The sequence below is a fragment of the Cervus elaphus genome, chromosome 13, assembly GCF_910594005.1.
Source record: "Cervus elaphus chromosome 13, mCerEla1.1, whole genome shotgun sequence".
In the NCBI taxonomy this organism is placed as follows: Eukaryota; Metazoa; Chordata; class Mammalia; order Artiodactyla; family Cervidae; genus Cervus; species Cervus elaphus.
The window spans coordinates 58,375,828-58,396,222 of NC_057827.1; the positions used below are offsets into that span (position 1 = coordinate 58,375,828).

The window sequence follows — 20,395 nt, forward strand, 5'->3', positions numbered from 1 at the left end:
CATTCATCAAGATCCAAATATACTCAGACAGCTAGATTTCAACAAAGCCCTCTTCACCTAAATGTAATTATCAGTAAGTTAATGCCCCAGTCATTGTAAACAGTTCAAAAAAGCATACTCACTTCATGCAGTCACATCGTCTTCGGTTGGCAAGATTAAATATTGTGTTTGTATTTTGGTTTCTTTGGAGATCATGGAAGTGGCTCGTTAAATTGCCAATTTGTTATTAATCAAGTCCTTCATGAGCAGGTAGCCAGGCAACCATGCTGACACGGTTTCTGGGTAGGAAGGCAGAGGAGTAAAGCAGCTCAATTTTTCTTTAGTTGGCAGAAAAGAGGTCCACAAGTGAATGCCCAATTAGGTACAGTTGAGTATAAACTGCCTTAACAATCCAGCTTATTTAAGAGTGTCTCTTACTAAAGAGAAACACTGGGCAGGGAGTTCAAAATAGTTTAAAAGTATTTTTAAACTACTGAATAGTTTCAAATACAAAAGCATGGTGAAATAAAACATTTTAAACAATAAGCTTCATCTTTCTTTGTGATAATAAGTCAAAGCCTAACAATGAGTTTTGAGAGCCTTTTTAAAAATGTTGCTTGACAGAGGAACTTAGGCAGTTCCATCTGTCAGAATAAAAATCAGAACTCATGCTAATAGGCCAAATTTTAAGCTTTTAGTAATTAAGGCAAGTGTTATTATTTTAAAAACTGTTACTCCAACTTTGCAGGCTTTTTGGAGACTTGTGTCCTACCATAACACACACTAGCTAAACCCCGTGGTCTGCATGCATTTCCTGGGTAAGTGAAAAGAACTCCCTTCCTAGAATTCACTAAGACAGAGTATGCAGATGGTGCCACTGCCATCTCAAAAGCAGTTTTGTTCAGAAACTGCTAAGGTGGATAGAATGATTCTAATGGGCTTTTTTGTTTTGTTCCTCATTTGCCCTTATGTATTTATATTAAGAATTGTGTTATTTCCATCCATACCTCTCCCCAAAAAGAAACTTGCATGAAAAATATCCAAACACTGTTCTTGCTCTTGAATGAAAGCTTACTTTTAAAAATTTACCAGTGAGTTCTATGAAGTCAAGCTGCTCAAAGGAGAGTAGAGAAAGCTTTTGGGGTAAGTCCAATCAGCGCAGCTGGAAGGTTTTCAATGTACAAGTGGCACTGTGCTTCCACTCACATCTCTAACCTGTATCAGCATGCCAGGGATCTCTTAACGCTCAGTGTTAATCATCTCTGAAATAATAAATCTTACCTTATACAACATGAGATCTTATGTAAGTTTGAAACTTTTTGCCTCACATATAACTAATGATAGTTGACTATCATCTACCATGAAAATTTTCTTTACTTCATTCTTCATATAAATTTTCATATTTTAAATAAAAACAATCAGATAACATAAAGGTATGAGCTAAAAAGCTACAGTGTAAAATTCAAGAATCTGGAAAAGGCCAAGACTGATAAAACTGGTGTGTATATGTGTGTATACTCACACAAACATATCTAATGTATAAGGACTAGGTAAGAATTGCTGTTCTTAAAAAAAAAAAAAAAAAAAAGAATTGCTGTTCTCACCCACAGATTTATGTTGTCTTTAAATATAAGGAAAAAAATAAGAACCAGCAGATATAAAAAATGCAAAGTCCTCAAAATGTAAGCAATGTCTGTCTTTACAAATGGGGCATCTAAATTTACTTATAAAACCTCCCTTAAAAAACAAACAAACCATACTTAATATTTCAATATACTTATTCTAAGACTGAAAACACCTTAAATCTCAAATTTATGCTAACTCTTTTAGAAATTCTTGATAAAAATTCCTACTGTATAGACAGTTCTAAAGAATGCATTCCTAGTGACTGGCATCTTCTTTTAGAAGCTACTCATTCTCATTCCTGGAAAGAGCCACACTGAGAATTATTTAAGAAAGGGTAAGGTTTAATCAATGATAGCCTAACTTAGTTTGGAAGATATTAACAATAATAAAACAAAACTTAGATTTTTGTGAGCATGCTTAGTTTCCTATAATACAGACTCATTAATTAGTCATGATTCTCCTCATAGTTCTCATCAAACCGTGAGATATTTTTCTTTGCAGTACTCTAAGCAAAATAACAAGATGAAGGCCTATAAGAAAAGGCCTTTCCTTTTCTGCCACTCTTCCACTTGACTCACATATTCCACCTATACCAAACCACTAACACATCACACTTAACATTTGTTCATCTGAATCATGTATTCAACCAAGAATGTCACCCTCTCTCATGATCAAGACACAACTTATTTTACTCATTTTTGCAAGATTCATTCAGGTAGAGTAAGTCATTTTCACTATACATCCAAAAACACCTTGATATAATGCTGTTGTTTTGGTTTTATCTCCTCCTAATGAACTCTGAGCCAACTGACAGCTGAGTCTAGGTCTTAATCATCTTTTTCCTAATACCAGGTACCATCCTTCAACAAATCTAAGATGCCACTGATTAAAAACCTTTTCTACTACAAAGGAAACAAAACAAAAAAACTACTAATCACAACATGTCATTAATTTTAAGACTCAATATGAGTATCAATACATATCTTAGAATCAATAAAACATGGTAATAGGTGTTAAATTTACTGAAACAAAACTAATTAATTTATTCATTCAGTTTTTCCATTCTGTCCCATCTGCTGAAACTCCCTTTCCCAAACTCAAATAAGACCTTCCAGATGTGAAAGAACAATTCAAAGAGGTGTTTATTAACTCCCCCTCAACTTGCTTTGGGACTCTCACTTTTCCTGTGATAGGTTTATAAGGAAAATGAGTATGAGTTTAAAAGCCCTTCTTTATATGCACTGTATTCCTTTTGGCTTAAAAAGATCTGACCACATATGTTCTCAGTACATACTGCAGAATGTATACTAGATAATTCAGCTGTAACAACTGTCACCCTGATAGGTTTCCTTCTAAGAAAAAATCATTAAACTTTCTATTTTTAATATTGTTTTAAAGATAAAATGTTGACACTGTAAGTTAACATCAGGAGTATCCTTATAACAACATTTTTAAATTTAAGCATATTTTTAAAATTAATTAAGCAAAACCCTTTTTTTTTTTTGGCCATACCACATGGCTTCTGGGATCATAACTCCCCAACCAGGTATTGAACCCATGCCCTTGGCAATGAAAGTGTGGAGTCCCAACCACTGGATTACCAGGGAATTCCCAAGCAAAGTAATTTAAAATGAAAGTAAAAAAAGATAGCAAAAACAGATGTTTATGTTCAGGCCTCTAACTAGTGGATGATTACAATGCCTTTTTTTTTTTTAATTACAATGCCTTTATATAGTTTATATATAATTTTATATATAAGTAAGTTTATATATAAGTTAAGTTTATAAACCAAACTTACCCATAAAAACCAAAAGACCAAAAGAGTTACCAACAAACATCTCTTATTGAGCCTCTAGTGTACCCTAAAATTGGTGTGCCAACTTACCAAAGAAGGCTGACTGCTACAAGAATATTCTAGATTAATTTATAATTCAGAAACATGTTTCACTTCAGTAAACTAGGGTCTTATGAATACAGTGAAAGTCCATTTTTGAAAAACATGTAATTAGAACAGCCTTGTTAAAAGACTGTTGTTGCTCTAAGAGTTGACAAACCTTTCTCATAAAGGTCTACAGAATACATATTCTAGGCTTTGTGGGCACATATGGTCTCTGTAGCTTTTTTTATTATTTCAACAATGCTTTAAAAACATAAAACTATTTTTTTCAGCTTGCAAATTGTGCAAAACAGACCACGGACTGGATTTGGCCACAGCTGTGGTTTGTTACCCCTGCTCTAAAATATATGAGGTAACACAATGTAATATGTCAAATATGTCTCAGTAAATCAAGGGGGAAAACATTTGTGGAATTAATGAATGGACCATCTGTAGACATTTGTGCTAGGCAGTCTGTAACTTAGAAAAAAACGCATGTTTTGGAAACTCAGTGCTATTAGCTATGTTTCCCAAATTATGAATATATTCTTTGGGACAGTGTGAGACTCTAGTCTCACAAGAGTGTCTAATTTGTGACTGTCATGCCATATATATTAAGTAAAAAATAAATAAGATAATAAAATGATTTAAGGTGTCATTTTAATAATATAATACCTTAATATATTTTGTAGCTATACTCTAAGATCTTTACTGTACACTGAAAGAAGAATCAGGAAAATTACCACTCAAAATGTAGCAAAAGTACGTTATCAGTGTAGTTTAGTATTAGAACTTAGGTTTCCTGAAATCAGTGATCTTTTCTTCTCAGGCAACAAGACTGAAAGATAACACAATATTACAGAGACAGTAAGTAATCCAGCAGAAGCAACACTTACACAATGCCAAGAAAGCATGCTTCGAGGCCATAAGAACCAGCACTCTCCGGAGGATGTCCTTGTTAATAATGTAGTTCTTTATGTGGTAGGTATGGTGCTCCACACAAAATGTTAACAATTCCAATACCAATGCCAACAACTGGGCAGTCTGAAAATCATCTGAACAAAACACAATTATACTTAATGGCTTATATTCATTTTTCCCCCAAATTTCAATCAAATAAAATCCTTTCTATTAACCCAAATATGTTCAAATTAGGGAAAAGGAAACTTAACACTTACTGAATGCCTCCCATGTGCCAAGAACTGTGCTTTCCATTTTTTCACATTTAATTTAAACAACTCTGAAGTATTAGTGTCATAAGACCCAGGTGTGAAATGTTTTTAGTAAGGCAACTGGGATACAAATCTATTAGATCTGCTTTATTCCCAAGCGTGAGAATGCTCTACAATGTCTTTTACCATGTCCCTCAGCGGATGCAGATATCACAGGAGGTCCTACCCGACATCATCCAGCTTTAATGAACCACTCTCTCTGCTCCTTTGATTCGTGTGCTTGATTTGTACCTCCTTTTACTCCATGTTACTGAGTCCACACTGCATTATAGTCTAATCACTGGTTTATCTTCCTCACGAGGCAGCAAGCCTCCAAAAGTATTTTACACATTTTTTTTTTATTTCCTTCATTTAACCCCTAAAGATTAGCACAGTGCCTTTCCCACAGAGGGCTCTCAATAAATGTTTGGTGAACTAAACATGTAGGTTTGGAAGGAAGCCTCAAGATTTACCTACTATATATTGTGTTCCTAAGACTTACTTCCAGAGTCATAAAAAAGTGTAAATTTAACATTTATTTTCTAAGTGGTATTATGATTTATCAATATAGCATATTTAACTTATATGACAAAATTACTTATTGTCAAAGCTTCAGTAAGGAATTTCTCAACGTAGACCCTAAAACTACTGTTATTTTCTAAATCTCACACACACACACACACACAGGCTAAAGGAATAAAATGCAGAAATAAATAATCCTAACTTGGAATAATCCTCAGTGCCAAAAAAAAAAGTTTAATACTGAGCACAAGCTTTGCTCTATCTACACGTCCGAAATACAAATAACTTAAAATCAATCCTCTAATAATTACTTCCATTTGTTTCACATATGTAGATACAAACTAAACAAATACTGCTTTAACAAAAAAATTGTTTTAAAACTCTGAGGGCAACAAATTATCTCTAGTATCTTCTTTCACAGTTCTACTACGTCTGATTATAACATTTTAAAAAAAGAAATTTATCTTGACATTACCTGTTTTGAAAATATATTAGTAGACCTCCTGGTGGCTCAGGTGGTCAACAATCTGCCTACAATGCAGGAGACCTGGGTTTGTTTCCTGGGTTGGGAAGATCCCCTGGAGAAGGGAATGGCTACCCGACTCCAGTATTCTTGCCTGGAGAATTCCATGAACAGAGGAACCTGGCAGGCTACATACAGTCCATGGGGTCACAAAGAGTTGGAAATGACTGAGCGACTAATACACATTAACACCAACTTTTTGAGTTTCAGAATTCAAGAACAAAGAACTTAACTACCAAACTATATTATCTTACCTTTGCTAGGTTTGTCTTCAGTTGTATTTGCCAGTAAGGGAGCAGTAAGGACATGCATACAGTGCTTGTAGAAGAAACCCAGAAATTCAGTCTTTTCTGTTTTCTAAGGAATCAAAAACACTTTCATGAACTTTAACTGCACTGGTTCCTACCCACAATAAAAATTATACTAGCATGAAAAAGAGAAAAATGCCCGTGGCTTACATTGGCAGTAGCCAACATGTTTTCTGGATCAACTAATGTTCGAAGCAGGCCCATAAGCTGGACTGCTCCTCCAAGTTCAGGGTCTGTATCACAAATCATATGTTCTATGATGAGGTTGATGAGCAAAATATCCTGTTGAGAAAAATGCATATAATAAGGATCACTTATTATAGGAGAGAATGGAAAGAATACATACTATGACATATGCTACTGCATTACGCCTATATTTTGTTAACTGCAAACCAAATACTTGACTGACTTAATAGGATAGGATAGTGAGCAGTTTCCCTAAGTATGGTATAGGCACATTACACAAACAGTACCAAAACAAAAAGGAAGTTCCTTTCTCTATTATCTTTAAATCCCCTTGATTAAAACAATGTTTAGCTAGAATTTATACTATTGTTCCTTCACTGCTATAGATTCCTTCTATTTATGGCAAATACTAACTGTATCTGTTCTCCATTTATGGAAAAGATGTAAAGTTTCCATTTAAAATAAATTTAAGGAAAAAATAGCTGATACCTAAATATCTCAAATTGGAGGAAACAGGATTATGTTATTTAGAGAGCACACAGGAGAACATATATAGATATTCCAAATGACACAGAAAACTGTTAATTTTCCTGATGCTCTACTATGATTGGTTTTCGTGGCTCATATAGTAAATAAAAACTGAGGGATTCAGTGAGAAAAATCTCTGCTCATGCCTATATATGCAGTAGTAGGACCGACAAGGAGAAAATGCAGACAGTATATGGAAATGATGTTCAAGACTGGGAATCAAGAAGACTACAGCACATGAATAAAGTACACTGATGTGTGCTCAACTAGTGGCTTACAGGGCTAACAACAATAGTCCTTAAAAAACCTATATGTTTATTTAGGTTTTCAAGATAGGACTATTTTATAAAAGCAAAATATAATATTAAACAGTTCAACCTGGCAGTTCCTGCACCTACCCTGACACTATAATTTTCTTGTAAAATTATTAAATATACAAGTTTCTAGGCATTCCACTTCATTTTGACATCACATTAAGATCTTTTTAAAAAGTAAAAAGTATTTTCTATTTTGTAAAAATACGATAAGCTGGAATTCTGTATATATGTTTTTTCTAAGAGATGTCTTTTTTACCTCATCCCTTAAGAAGGAATTCAGGGCAGGATAGTATTTTTAAGTAACAAAGCACTTTCAAGATTTTATAGGGGAAGGAGGAAGTAAAAACTCAGGATCATTGGTTTAATTATCTGAAAACAGAGCACACACACTTAGTGCTTCCAGATACACCATGTACCACAGACTCTGGAAGCACCTTTCACATCACCAGGATACACTCTAACTGACTCTGAAATTGAAAGGTGTTACAGGAGATGTGTAACACACACACAGGGTGTGTGTGCATGCCTCATCATTCTTATTGATTTTGAGACTCTCTCCCTAACAAAACCAATGTTTTCCTCGGGAAATTATTCATAATTCCACAAAGAGAAGAACAATTTATTGACTAAATGATTTAAACAACACAACACAGCAGGTTAATTTCAGAATTAAGAAACTTCATCTCAAAAGCTTTTTCATCTCAAAAACTTTTAAAGAAATTTAAGTTGAGCATTATCAAATAACTGCTGTAAGACAATTTATAGACTGAGACAGGAGCAAATTTAGGAGAATAAGTCATGATATTATGGCTATACTTTTCTCAAACATTAATTATTTAAATCTTTAAGAAATGAATAATAAATATAGTTAAAGCTCCCCATGTATAAATACTTACTATTAGCGCAAATAATATTTACCTTGTTGGTTATTTTTTGCTCTGTTAACTTCTTACTTACATCATCATTCTGTTGTGCCTCCTGCATGACAAACTCTCGTACCATGGATGGATTATATTCAACCAAGTATGAGAATATATCAGTAGCAGCACTTCGCACCTGTGTATCATCCATGCCCTGCAGATAAAAAACACTTATTTCTCCTATAATAAAAACACAAAACTTGCAGCTATATAAATCCAAAATCTAACAAATAATAATAGTTTTAAAAAGGGAGGTCAAGGAAATTCTGCCATATGTAAAGTTCTTGTTCTATGGATAGTTATACTTTCTATTCCTATTTATTTTTCTACTTTAACATTTCAATGAATAGGCTGCAAAGTCAACAAATTATTAAAAATATGGAAAACTCCTGTGAGTGTCCTTTCAGTACTGTGTTACAGGCTATCTAATACTAGGACTTTATAGCTTTTTAACTTTATCTAATACTCAACTGATATTAAATATTGGCTATAATCAAATAGTTGCATGTTACATAAAAAATACAGTACTTTGTGGATTAAAAATATAATGGGAATTAAGTATAAGGAGAAATAAACTTACAAGGATGACTTCTAAAGCTGGTAATATACCCATGTTTGACAAAGTCTTGAAAAAAGCATCTCTGTTTTGAGGTTGTAGCGTTTGGGAGAATGCACAAAATTCTTTTAAAAAGTTAACCTGAAATTAAGAAAAAAGGTAAGTAATTATAAAAGGTATGTTGTTTTAGCTTCATGCCCTTCATAATATCAAATTTCTTACCAACTCTTGTCTTTTTTCCTCATCTGTTGCTTCATCTGTTAGTTGTGCAAACAAATCTGTCAGAAATTTTTCATCTTCCTGTGAAATCAAAGGATAAATTATGCTAACAGTAAGAATTACTTTTAAGATGCTATTATAGAAGATATAAATTGTAATAACTAGAAAAGGGGAGATGGTATTGGCAATGCTGTTTTTTAAAAGAAAAGTAAAAAAAACTATTAAAGAATAAATTGGGGATTTATAAGGATATCCTTTGTATCTTGGCAAGGTTCTATTTCCTGTCTATTTAAAGGCCACATTATAAATATTTTAGGTTTTGCATTCTCTACCACAGCTACTCAATTCCACTGTTATGTCAGGAAGCGACCATAGGCAATGTCAGTGAATGGGTATGGCTGTGTTTAGAACTTTATTTACAAAAACAAACATGGTTTATACACTCATAGGGTTTATACACTCATAGGGTTTCAAAACCTTAACCTTAGAAGTTAAGGTTCTATAACCTCTCAAATGAAGACAAAACTTCCTTCACATTTTAAAAAAAGAAATTATTCAATTACTTAAAAAGCTAAATTCAAAACTTTTAAAGAAACATTATTTAAAGATTTTCACATACACAATAATTTAACACATAATCAAATTATTCTGAAAATGAGTCAAATGATACTCTTATAGGATACTAATCTGAGCATGTGAAAGTTAAGAGGACAGAACTTGGAAATAACATATGTTGTCCTATTCTTACCTCTTTATAATTGAGACACAATTAAGAAATTTGCCCAAAGCCCAATCACAGTTAGCAGGGAGGTGGGTAGAACCTTCCTGACTGCCTGTTCAATTTTTTTCTGCCACTAGTTAAAATTTTGTTTTAATTCCATACTACCACATCAAGTAGAAGTAAATTCAGTAATACATGCCCTACAGTCATGCCTGAGTCACCTCCCGTTAGTTTATAAACCCCATACTCACTGCTGCAAGTGCCCAAGAAACACTCTGTGATACTAGGTATTCCCACCTTTACTTCTACAGTGCATATGCCATACCTCAAATGGCATCCAATATCAAGATCCACTTCGGATATATCCCAAATAAAAATCTAATGATTAAAAAACAATCTCTGCACTGCTGCGAAGTATAGAGAATTAAGAACGCTCCACAGTATTACATAGAATATAACCAGTCAATGGTAAGGCTTATGACCATGTACAAGGTGGGTAAGAACCTGCTTTAATTACTCCTTGTCAAAAAATTTGTAAAACTCTTCTTCACAGCAGCACTTTGGATATAAATACTCAGCAACAAGAGAACAGAAGGACTACAGCACTGGCAGTCAGCATTTTACAGAGCATACTGCAGGGAAACAAAACTTAACTTGAAATTATTCATACTTAATGTGTAAAACTGGCATTTTACTGGTATGAAGACCAAGAAAAACAAGTGACAGATCCCTGTGAAACAAAACAAACAGAACTATGTGGAGCTAAATAAAAGGACCAATAGCACTTAGGACTATCCAAGGAAACCAGGAATCAAAACTATACCAGAACAAAGGATCTGTTAGGTAGCTAGCAAAAACTAGCTCCTTATCAAAGAACAAATGAACATTAGTACCAGAACCCTTCTTCTTCCATTATCAATCACAATACACTATGTAGAGGAATACTGTTGTAGTTACCAAATTGTATTGCTTGTATTATTTGTATTGAATGAAAAATAGGTCAAATTAGTCAATGTCAACTGGGCTTATCACTAGCTTCAGAAAAGCAGTTTTGGTAAAATTGACCTTTCTATTTGAATTCATATATATGTGTATGTATGCGTGTGTTTATGTCTACATATGCATGTATGTATTATATATATATGGTTTTGTCTATATATATAGACACTATATATATATATAGACACACACACACACACACACACATATATAGTGACAAAACCAGGATCACTGAAAATATAGCAATTTTCTAAAAAGGAATAGACAAAAATTAAATTTACAGTTTTATTCATAACATATGCTACCAAGCAGCTCTTGCTGACATTTATTCGCTTCGTTTTTTAATATAGCAAATCCAGGTTCCAAATAATTGTTCTATTTGTAGATCTGGGGTGAGGTCTTAGAGCTCTCCAATCCCATCGCATGTGTGTTACTGTCCCAGGATTCTGGGTGGGATCACAGCACACAGGGTGTGCAGCTCACACGTCTTGACACCGTGAAGGCGTGTCTCAGTGGACTAGACTAAGTCATGCGCCATGGGATCATTTACTGAGAGATTCTCTGACTTCGGGGCCGCTACAAATGCAGATTACCAGCCAGCTCAGAGATCTGGATTGTGGGTTTTGTGCAGAATCCAGGATGCATCCTAGGTAGTTCTGATGCAAGCACCCTAACACACCACACCTGAGAGACTGGGCATACTATAAAAAGAAAATTTGCGAGTTTAGGTTTAATAGGCGATTAATAGATATTTAAAATAATACTCAAGAGTCTTGTATCATGTTCAATGCTTTACAAGCATGCATCTTATTTAATCTTCAGATGACCTTATTGGGTAGATACTAATATCACCAACCTTAAGATTAAGAAGCTGAAGCTTTTAAGAGATTAAGAAAGTTGCCCAAGTCACACAGCTATTAAGTGGCAGGCAGAGCTGAAACTCAAATACAAGTCTAACCTCCCCACACTCTCATCCATCACAAAAGCATGCCTTTTGGTAGGGAGACAGGCAGCTGTAACCTGCCAACCTCTTCTATATTCTCTTGACCCTAAAGCTAGACCTTTAGTAAATAATTACCCCGGAGTTCTCCAAATATTATAGAATTTGTATTCTATATTTAATGATATATTTCTTGGCTTCTATTTTTTCTTTCCTGTTCCAATCCATTCGGTTTTATGCCTAATTGATAGTTTAATATCCCTAAAATTCTACATTCAATTGTTTCATTAAGATCCTTTCCCTATAATTTCTTTGAGCTAGATTTTTTAAAAAATCACCTTTATTATCCTTAACCCAAACACAACCTTCTGTGTCCCACAGTATTATATATAATTTCTTGCAATATCATCAAAGTAAATACCTTTAAACAAAAAATAAAATTCAACTTAAGTGCCTAAAGGAACAGAAAATTTTTCCTGATTGGGCATCTTTTTAAGCAGAAAAAAATAAATAAATAAAGAATGATCTAACTTACCTGTAACATACCAACAATTTCTACCTTATTGAAAAAAATAAAGGAGTGAAGTGTTGATAACATATTTTCTTCGAAGACTGAAGGGGTAGGTAGAACCATATCTTGTATATACTGAACTCTGTACGTCTGATGAATTTTTTGTTTCAACTCAGGATCTGATATGGGAATCACTTCTTTAAACTTGGCTGTTTTTGTTAGAAATTCCCTATGTTTTCGTGGTTGTGATAAAGCAGGATCATATTCTAAGCATCCAATGACGTCCATTATACATTCCTCAGAGAACATAACTTCAAAAAGAGCAGTTCGATTCAAGAGGAAGATGCCTTTGATAATTTCATACAAGTGGTGCAGTCCTTCAATATTTTCCAAATCCTCACACACATGAAAAAGCTCTAAGAGCTTTTTAATATAACCCTCATTTTCCAGTGCTAGTGCAAGTTTTTCACGACGCAGGGGAGAAGGTAAGGATGACGCCACAAGTTCTGCAATTTCCTCAAGACGACTTAATTCACAAGATGGCAATTCTAAACCTGGTGATGACATATCATCGAAACGCTCCTCTTCAGACTCATCTACAAGGTCCTGAGTGATGTCCACTGATGGGTCCTTTCCTTGAACCTATTAAACAATATTTGTAATAGCTGAAGTATAGTCAAAGCAAATCTAAATGATACTCTTAGATATAAGAAACATATAACCAAACTCTAATGATGATTTTCAAGATTAGAATTTTCTTCAAACTTGACACAAATGCCTGCTTTTCTAAGCACATTTCTATAAATAATACACACTTCTGATTTTAAGGAAGGAAGTTCAAAGTTCAGAAATGTAATGAGCTTCCTCATAAGTACAAGGTTTATCAGCAGTGGAAACATTCTAAGATCCACTAAAGTATCAGTGACTGTTACTTAAGAGTGCCCTGCAGACCCATAATAAAGAGGCCTGATGGTAAAACACCCATTCATCAACAGACCAGGGCAAACCCCAGAAACACTCCTAGCATTATGCTATGGTACATCCATTAAACTCTTTAAAGTTTAAGTAAAATTCAAACAAATGCTGTGACCATAGAAAATACATTATCATTGCAAGCAATAGAAAAATATTTACTATCAGTTAATTTAGAAACCAAAGGAAAAGAGCACATACAAACTGGCTTTGGACCAAAGTGGGTCACTGATCTGGTATAAATGCTGGCTGGTAGCCCAAAACTATGATTCAGAACAAATGAGCTGGGAACAAGTGCACCCACATAAAAATAAAACCACACAAAAAGGAACGTAACCTATATGTAGTAGAGCTATGCCCTGAGAATACCTGCTTAAAGTTAAGTAACCAAACCATGAAGTTTTCCTTTCTACACATCCAAACCTTTACCTTTCATGATCCCCTAGAAGCTCTAAAGTTTGTCATAAATCCCAACCTTATGTCAGTGTAGGGACTCTAATTATAAAAAACTAACTTATAAGTCTTCATAATTAAATATAATTTAAGGTAAAAGAAAGTTTTTACAAAAGGTCAAAGACAAAAAATATTTTGGAATGAGATGAGTTGTGCTCTCTTGGCCCTATAATCTGACACTGGCATTAAACCAGCTCAAAAGGCCAAACTGAATGGCAAAGGGATGGAAAAAATAAGCCTCATATGAAATGACAAACAAACTTAAGTTGCTTAGAATGGTCAAGAGATGTTGATGAGTATCAGAAGGGAAGAAGACCTGGACTAAGTCTTGAAATATACTGCAAGGTGACACCATCTTGACCTTAATCCAGTGGGCAGAACCTCTAAAAGGAGGCCAGGCACATTCACAGCTTGTACCTGGCATGGTCTCAAGTTGGCTCTGGATTTTTGAAATTACACAAGGTCTCACCACAGCTTTAGACTCCTAATATTCAAGCTATGGCTTTACCTATAGAAACATGGTAGGCATCTGATTACAAAACCAAATGAAAAGGGATGAGAGCCTGTAATTGTACTGAAAATGATATCTTCTTGAGTGAACTCGCAAATATGAAGACTCGACACGTAATCCAAAAGGCCTGTGTTTAGGAATCTGATCTGCTTAGGGAAACGAGGTGAAATTCTAATATTTGACAAGTATGTTTCAGTCTTGCTTTCAGAACAGAAGCAATTTGAGAATGAAAATTTAAAAAGGAAACAAGGCTAAACTAGAAGAAAGAGCTTTCCTGGAGAAAGGATATATCTCAGAAGTCAATCTGGATATAAAGAAAATGAGAATGTGAAGACCATAAAAGATGTGCAATCAGGATCATAAAAGTCACTGAGAAATGACACTTTGAACATGAACTATGTAACTATATCAGAAAAAAACAACAAAGTAGGCATGATTCTCAGGAATGTTACTATAGAGAAAAGTATACAAGTACTACAAGTGTCCCAAGAGAAAATGAAGAATTTATGGTGTTACAGACTAAGGAAAAGTATAATAAAGGTCTGAGAATTTTAAAGAAGACCCAGGCCCGACAGTAGCAGACTGAGTCCAGGTCTGAGTTAAATACTAGCCTAATAAAAGACTGTGTGCAGGGTGGGACTGTTCATCTCAGGTAAGTGAAGAGGAAACAAGATTTGTGTGAATAACAGATACTTTCAGCACCACCCTGAGCTCATCAATTTCATCTCTTTCTACGGGAGAACTACAAATGACAAAATCTAGAGGAATATGCTATAAAAACAACTGCATGGGGCAGAAAGCAAAGAAAACATGAAGATGGCATAAATACATATTTGTTAGTTTTTCACCTGTTAAGAGAAGGAAAGGGACAACTAAACAGGTTAATTTATGAAACACAGCTTAGTAGAATGATATAGCAGAAATAAACTTTGCAAGTTAAGGAAAACCTGTGTCTCAAGAACAGAGGCTTCCATAGTCTATTAAGGTAGTGGCTCTCAAATGTCATGGTTCACCAGAGTCACCTGAAGCAGGCACTGACAGACAACTGCCAAACCTGGCCCACTACCTGTTAATAAAATTTTACTGGGAAGAGAACGATGTTCATTCGTTTGTTGTCTCTGACTACTTTCTCAGTACAACAGCAGAACTGAATAGCTAAACAGTAGTTAAACAGTGTAGTATACAAAGCCTAAAATATTTACTACCTTACCCTTTAAACAGAGAAAATCTGATCCAGAAGGTTTATTAAAACTGGTACCTACCTAAAACAGAATTACTGGTACCTACTCATAGAGTTTCTAATTCAGCAGATCTGGGATGGAGGTCTCATAATTTGCATTTCTGTCAGATCCCAGGTCATGCTCATCCTTCTGGATCACACCTTGAGAACCAATGAATTAAAGAATCTGCTGAAAGTTATTTCTTCTCCAGATAAAATAAATGTGAAGATAGAGAAAGTATCTTTAGGATATAATGGTCTACATGAGTCTTTAATAAGAAAAAACAGCTTAAGCCACTAGAGTGCATTATCAATGACCATTCACAAAAGACTGTGGAGATATTACCACTAGACTGAGGTACTAGGAATTCCACTAAGGAATTCTGGAATCAATTGAGAACAAAAATGATGAAACTGAAGAGATAGTCAAGAGTCAGAAGAAGTTACTGAACAAAGAGTAAGATAATCAGACTTCCATTTCAAAAAAGATACTCTCGCTGTGTAGATCTGGGATGAATGCAATAAACCAAGCAAGAAATGATGGTAGCTTAGAAAACCAATAACAGTAAAAATGAAGATAAATGAACGCACTGAAGACTTAAGAGTTTAAGGACTGAATGGACAGAGAGGATGAAGGAAGGATAAACATGTTTCTGACTTCAGCAACTGAATGGCATTTACTGAGATGAGAGAGATAGGAGAATGAACAAATTTCAGTGAGATTATGCTCAGTTTTAGACTACTGAATTTGAGATGCTAGTAGCACTCATGGAGGACAGCTCTGAAAGGCAGGTGAATATAAAACTCTGGAGTTCAGCAAAGGTCTGGACTGGGTACGCTAGTGTCAATAAACTGTGCTTTCCTATAAATCAAGTTTTTCACAGATAGCACTAATCTACATGAAATGTGTCTCTATGCATTTTAAAGTATGAGGCATTAGCTTAAAGCACAGCAAAAAACAAAACGCTTAAAATGAAAGCACATTAATTTTCTAATTTTAAATTACCTGACATATCTTTTCCCAAATTTCATCACATCCAGCTTTTTCTTGAAAGCTGAGGGCCAAGTCATAATTTTCTGCTTCAGACCACACAATCAAAGTGTCCTTAAGAGAAAAAAAGAAGTCTGAACGATTAACATATATTACCACAAACTACTTTAAAGGCAAACGAACAAAGCAATAGGGAAATGAGAATAGTACTCATTTTTATTTTTTGCAACATTGATATTAGTCTTTTCCAATGTTCTTTTACACTTTATCCAATCTATAAAATTAAAACAATGTTCTCCTTAAAGAAAAGTTGAACCAATATATGAAAAGCACTACAAGTGAGCACATAATCCAAATGTGTCAAAAGATACAAACTAAAGTTATGTCAGTTTGCTTGCACATTCAGTCACATTTTATGCTCTAGTCAAAATGGCCAAAGAGAAAGTCCTGAGTATTTTAATAACAAGGGTATATTAGGAGGATGGGATTAATAAAATAAACATAATTCCTCCTCCTAATTGTCAGTATCCAGTGTTCTTTACCTGCGGCACTTGAGGCCCGTAACATCCTTCAAATTAGCAGTTAAATTTGTAATATGTGAGCATTTATCTGGACAGAGGTTTTTTTTAAACTTTTACCAACATTCAAGAAGCAAGATGCTCCTAGCACCCCTTTATTTTTCATACTGACTTTTTTTATGACAGTAAGTTTAATAAACAGTTCTTACTAAAGATGTAATCTCAACAAGACACCACAATCACAATGCCAAGACCACTTTACATTTGCTGTAGTACAGTCTGTATTCTACAATATGCATGGTATAATATTTATGGGGTTTAAGATATCTCTTCAAGCTTGTGTTAGTCGCTTAGTTGTGTCTGACTCTTTGCAATCCCACAGGCTGTAGCCTGCCAGGCTCCTGTGTCCATGGAATTCTCCAAGCATGAATGCTAGAGTGGGTTGCCATTCCCTTCTCCAGGGAATCTTCCCAACCCAGGGATCAAACCTGGGTCTCCTAACACTGCAGGAGGATTCTTTACCATCTGAGCCAACAGGGAAGCCCCTTCAAACTTAATGACTATATAAAGAAAAATAATTCAAACTGATTAATAAGTGAAAAAAGCCAAGCCAAAGTGAGCTGAGAATCTGGTTGGAATGATTAAGATTCCGTATTGAAGAGGAAACCTAACTGTATTTTAAGGTATCTTAAAGGATCTATTATTTCTTATACTTTTTACTACCTTGGCAAGGACACTTTATTGTACACAAACGGATCCCATGTTCAAAAATCTGTCTGCTAAACTTCATATAAATTCTATTCAATCATTTAACTATCAATCATGAGGCCAATAATCTCTTACTGAACTAAAGTGATGCCAGCCAGAAGTACATAAATGATCCTGACTGGGTTGTGCAGCATTACTAACAAGATAAATCCACAAGTCTTACTCAGAATTTTAAAAAAAAGAACTCAAAAGAGTCCCTTTTATTACCTTCAAGAACTTCTAGAGATCCCAGGCAAGCAATCTGTTCCACAGTGACTGAGTAGCTATTCAAACTCAAAATAACTTACATTAACAGTGTAAGATCAACGTGGCAGAATCAGTCAGCCGGGTGGCCTCCCTGAGCCTCGGTTCGTCTTTAAATAAGTGAGATGATACATACTGTTTTGAAAACTGGTACTAACATAAGATTCACTGGAAGAAGTCTAAAACCACTACCACATTAGTAATGAGTTTAATACAACTAGAAGCAACTGTTCTGCTACAGTGTATATTCAGAATCATCTGGAGGCTTAATCAGGGCACAGCTAGAAATATGCCCTTAATTACCCATTTGACAAATTTTTAAGTTTGAAAATTTTTAGGAACTGCTCCTCTGTTTTCCTTGAAGAGCCTAATTTTCACCAAATCATCTTCCTTATCATCCAACAACTATAGGTTAAAACATATAGATTTGTTCATTCATCCTCAAAACAAATTCAGTCTTTTCTTTTTCTAAGGATGTGCTTTTACTATTCAGCCGACTGAAACCTCAAAATGCGAGTTTAAGTATATCGAACATCAAAATCAAAATCAAATACTCTAGTCTCCAGCCATTCCAAAAGAACCTGAAAGTTTTCTTAAGAACAACAAATACAATAGTGTTAATAGACCATTAAACCATCAAGAAAATATTTCATATTGTACCAATGCTTGTTGGACAAATAAAATAAAATTAAGTAAATTTAGGAGTAAATATCAAATTTCCTATGTATTATCTGTGTGACCTCAAGCAAATCACAAACTTTAGGTATCATCTAATATGCAAAGTAAAACTAACTTCCCTCTAATAGTATTTCAATGGTCAATGAAAAAGCACTTTATAAATCATTTATAAATAAATATATATAAATGTGTTGGTAATATTTTTTAAGTTATTTTATATCTGCACCTTCAGAGCAATGAGGAGCCTGATAATAATTTCAGTGGCTTTGTAGAGAATTCAGTATTATCTATCTGTGTATATTCTGAATAAACACCAATTTTGGTGACAGTGCTTGCAGGCACTGACAGGTTTCCTTTCAGATATCTCTTGCGTCAGAAGGGTACAAGAGAGTTTACTCAAACTGAAAGTTCTTAAAAAACTGTTACATCATTATAAGGTCCTGCTCAGGCTATGTAAGAAATCAGATTCATATTCATACCAAGTTGCTGTATAGAGATAGGAATGTTCCTCCGGCACTACTAGTATTCACAACAGCAAAGAAAGGAGCTGATTATTTCACCAGTGGTCACTTTTTAAATTCTCTTTAGGAGAGAAAATTGTGTTATTTCAGATGTAACTTGTGAGAAATAAGGCTCAGCTGGTCAAATATCTGAAACTGTATTTTGGAATTAGATAGGCAAAACATGTAATCTGCTCCAATTTCTCACTGTAAGGAATCAGATGGTAAATCTTCCTTTAATCACCAAACCAAGAGGATAATATTCAAGATAAAGCACATCATCTTCAAAAGTTTACCTGTTGTTTCTGGTATGCAGTATTTGGATTTATTTTGGATTCTAAAAGTAGAGAACCTAGGAAAGAGGGAAAAAACACACACATTCCATTATGTAACTGCAAAGCAGCAACACCATATTATTCCCTTACATACACACACATTTCCTTTTTGAATGTCTGATGTGCATACAACTTCAGTACAGGAAATATTACTTTAAAACAATATGAATTTAAATATAATAGCCTAAAACCTAAGAAATGCTCACTTCATACATGTTTACTTTTAACAAGACAGACACAATCAACTAAAGAGTGAGTACTGGATGGTAACAGATCTAACAACTCCTGAGCAGTACAGGTAGGGAAATAGCACAATGTGAAGCCAGATGATCTGGGATTAAATCTCTGATATACACCATTATTGAGAGAAATGCAAATAAAACACTCAAATTAGCATTGTAAATAAAATCTGGCTAAAATAAGAATTTACTGATAAAAGTTTGAAAACATCAGGGATGATTCATTGACCAAGTACATCCCCAAATTGTGATTCACCTTCAGAAAATCTTATATTTTTGTTTAACACAGGAATTACCAAACTTCTCCATCTTCAAACTATCAATTTACTTCTCAGAACAAGCTTAATTTGCTCGTATCTGTTTTTCCCCTGGCAGTATCACAGAATCATAAGACTCAGGGTATTAAAACCAAGTGTTCAATTATATAAATATATACATACACACACACTTTATCATGTTCCTTTCCATTATGATTTAATCATAGGGTGAATATTGTTCCCTGTGCTATACTATAGGACCTTGCTGTTTACTCATTTTATTTGTAATAGTCAGCATCTGCTAACCCCCCCACTCCTAGCCCATCCCTCCTCTACCCTCCTCTCTCTTGGCAACCGCAAGTCCGTTCTATTAATCTGCTTCATAGAAAAGTTCATTTGTGTCATATTTCAGATTCCATATATAAGCGATATCATATGGTGTTTGTCTTTCTGTTGGACTTACCTTCACTTACTATGATAATCTCTTCAATCCATGTTGCTGCAAATGGCATTATTTTATTTTATTTTTTTAAATGGCTGAGTAGTATTTCCATTGTATATACGACCACATCTTCTTTATCCATTTACCCTCCTATGAACAAGTTGTTTCCATGTCTTGGCTATTGTAGATAGTGCTGCAATGAACATTAGGGTGCATATCCTTTCCAATTATAGTTTTCTCCAGTTACATGCCCAGGAGTGGGATTGCAGGATCATATGGCAACTCCATTTTCACCTTTTTTTGGGAAGAACCTCCATACTGTCTCCA

General features: G+C 34.5%; 2 protein-coding genes across 3 annotated transcripts in view; one reads left to right on the forward strand and one right to left on the reverse strand.

The window, feature by feature from the left end:
• Nucleotides 1–20,395, forward strand: part of LOC122706523 (translation initiation factor IF-2-like) — a 162,386-nt gene that overhangs the window by 38,278 nt on the left and 103,713 nt on the right. The gene's annotated exons all lie outside the window — the stretch shown is intronic.
• The window catches only part of PPP4R3A (protein phosphatase 4 regulatory subunit 3A), a 35,906-nt gene that overhangs the window by 5,809 nt on the left and 9,702 nt on the right, over nt 1–20,395 (reverse strand). The window contains exons 2-10 of one of the 2 annotated variants that reach the window (XM_043921751.1): nt 19,092–19,147; nt 16,104–16,202; nt 11,967–12,584; nt 8,775–8,852; nt 8,577–8,693; nt 8,034–8,150; nt 6,196–6,327; nt 5,992–6,094; nt 4,378–4,536 (exon numbers count right to left, since the gene is read on the reverse strand). In XM_043921751.1, the coding sequence (XP_043777686.1) occupies nt 4,378–4,536; nt 5,992–6,094; nt 6,196–6,327; nt 8,034–8,150; nt 8,577–8,693; nt 8,775–8,852; nt 11,967–12,584; nt 16,104–16,202; nt 19,092–19,147 (1,479 nt within the window). Of the gene's footprint in view, nt 1–4,377; nt 4,537–5,991; nt 6,095–6,195; nt 6,328–7,994; nt 8,151–8,576; nt 8,694–8,774; nt 8,853–11,966; nt 12,585–16,103; nt 16,203–19,091; nt 19,148–20,395 lie in introns of both variants that reach the window. The other variant, XM_043921750.1, reaches the window with a different exon arrangement.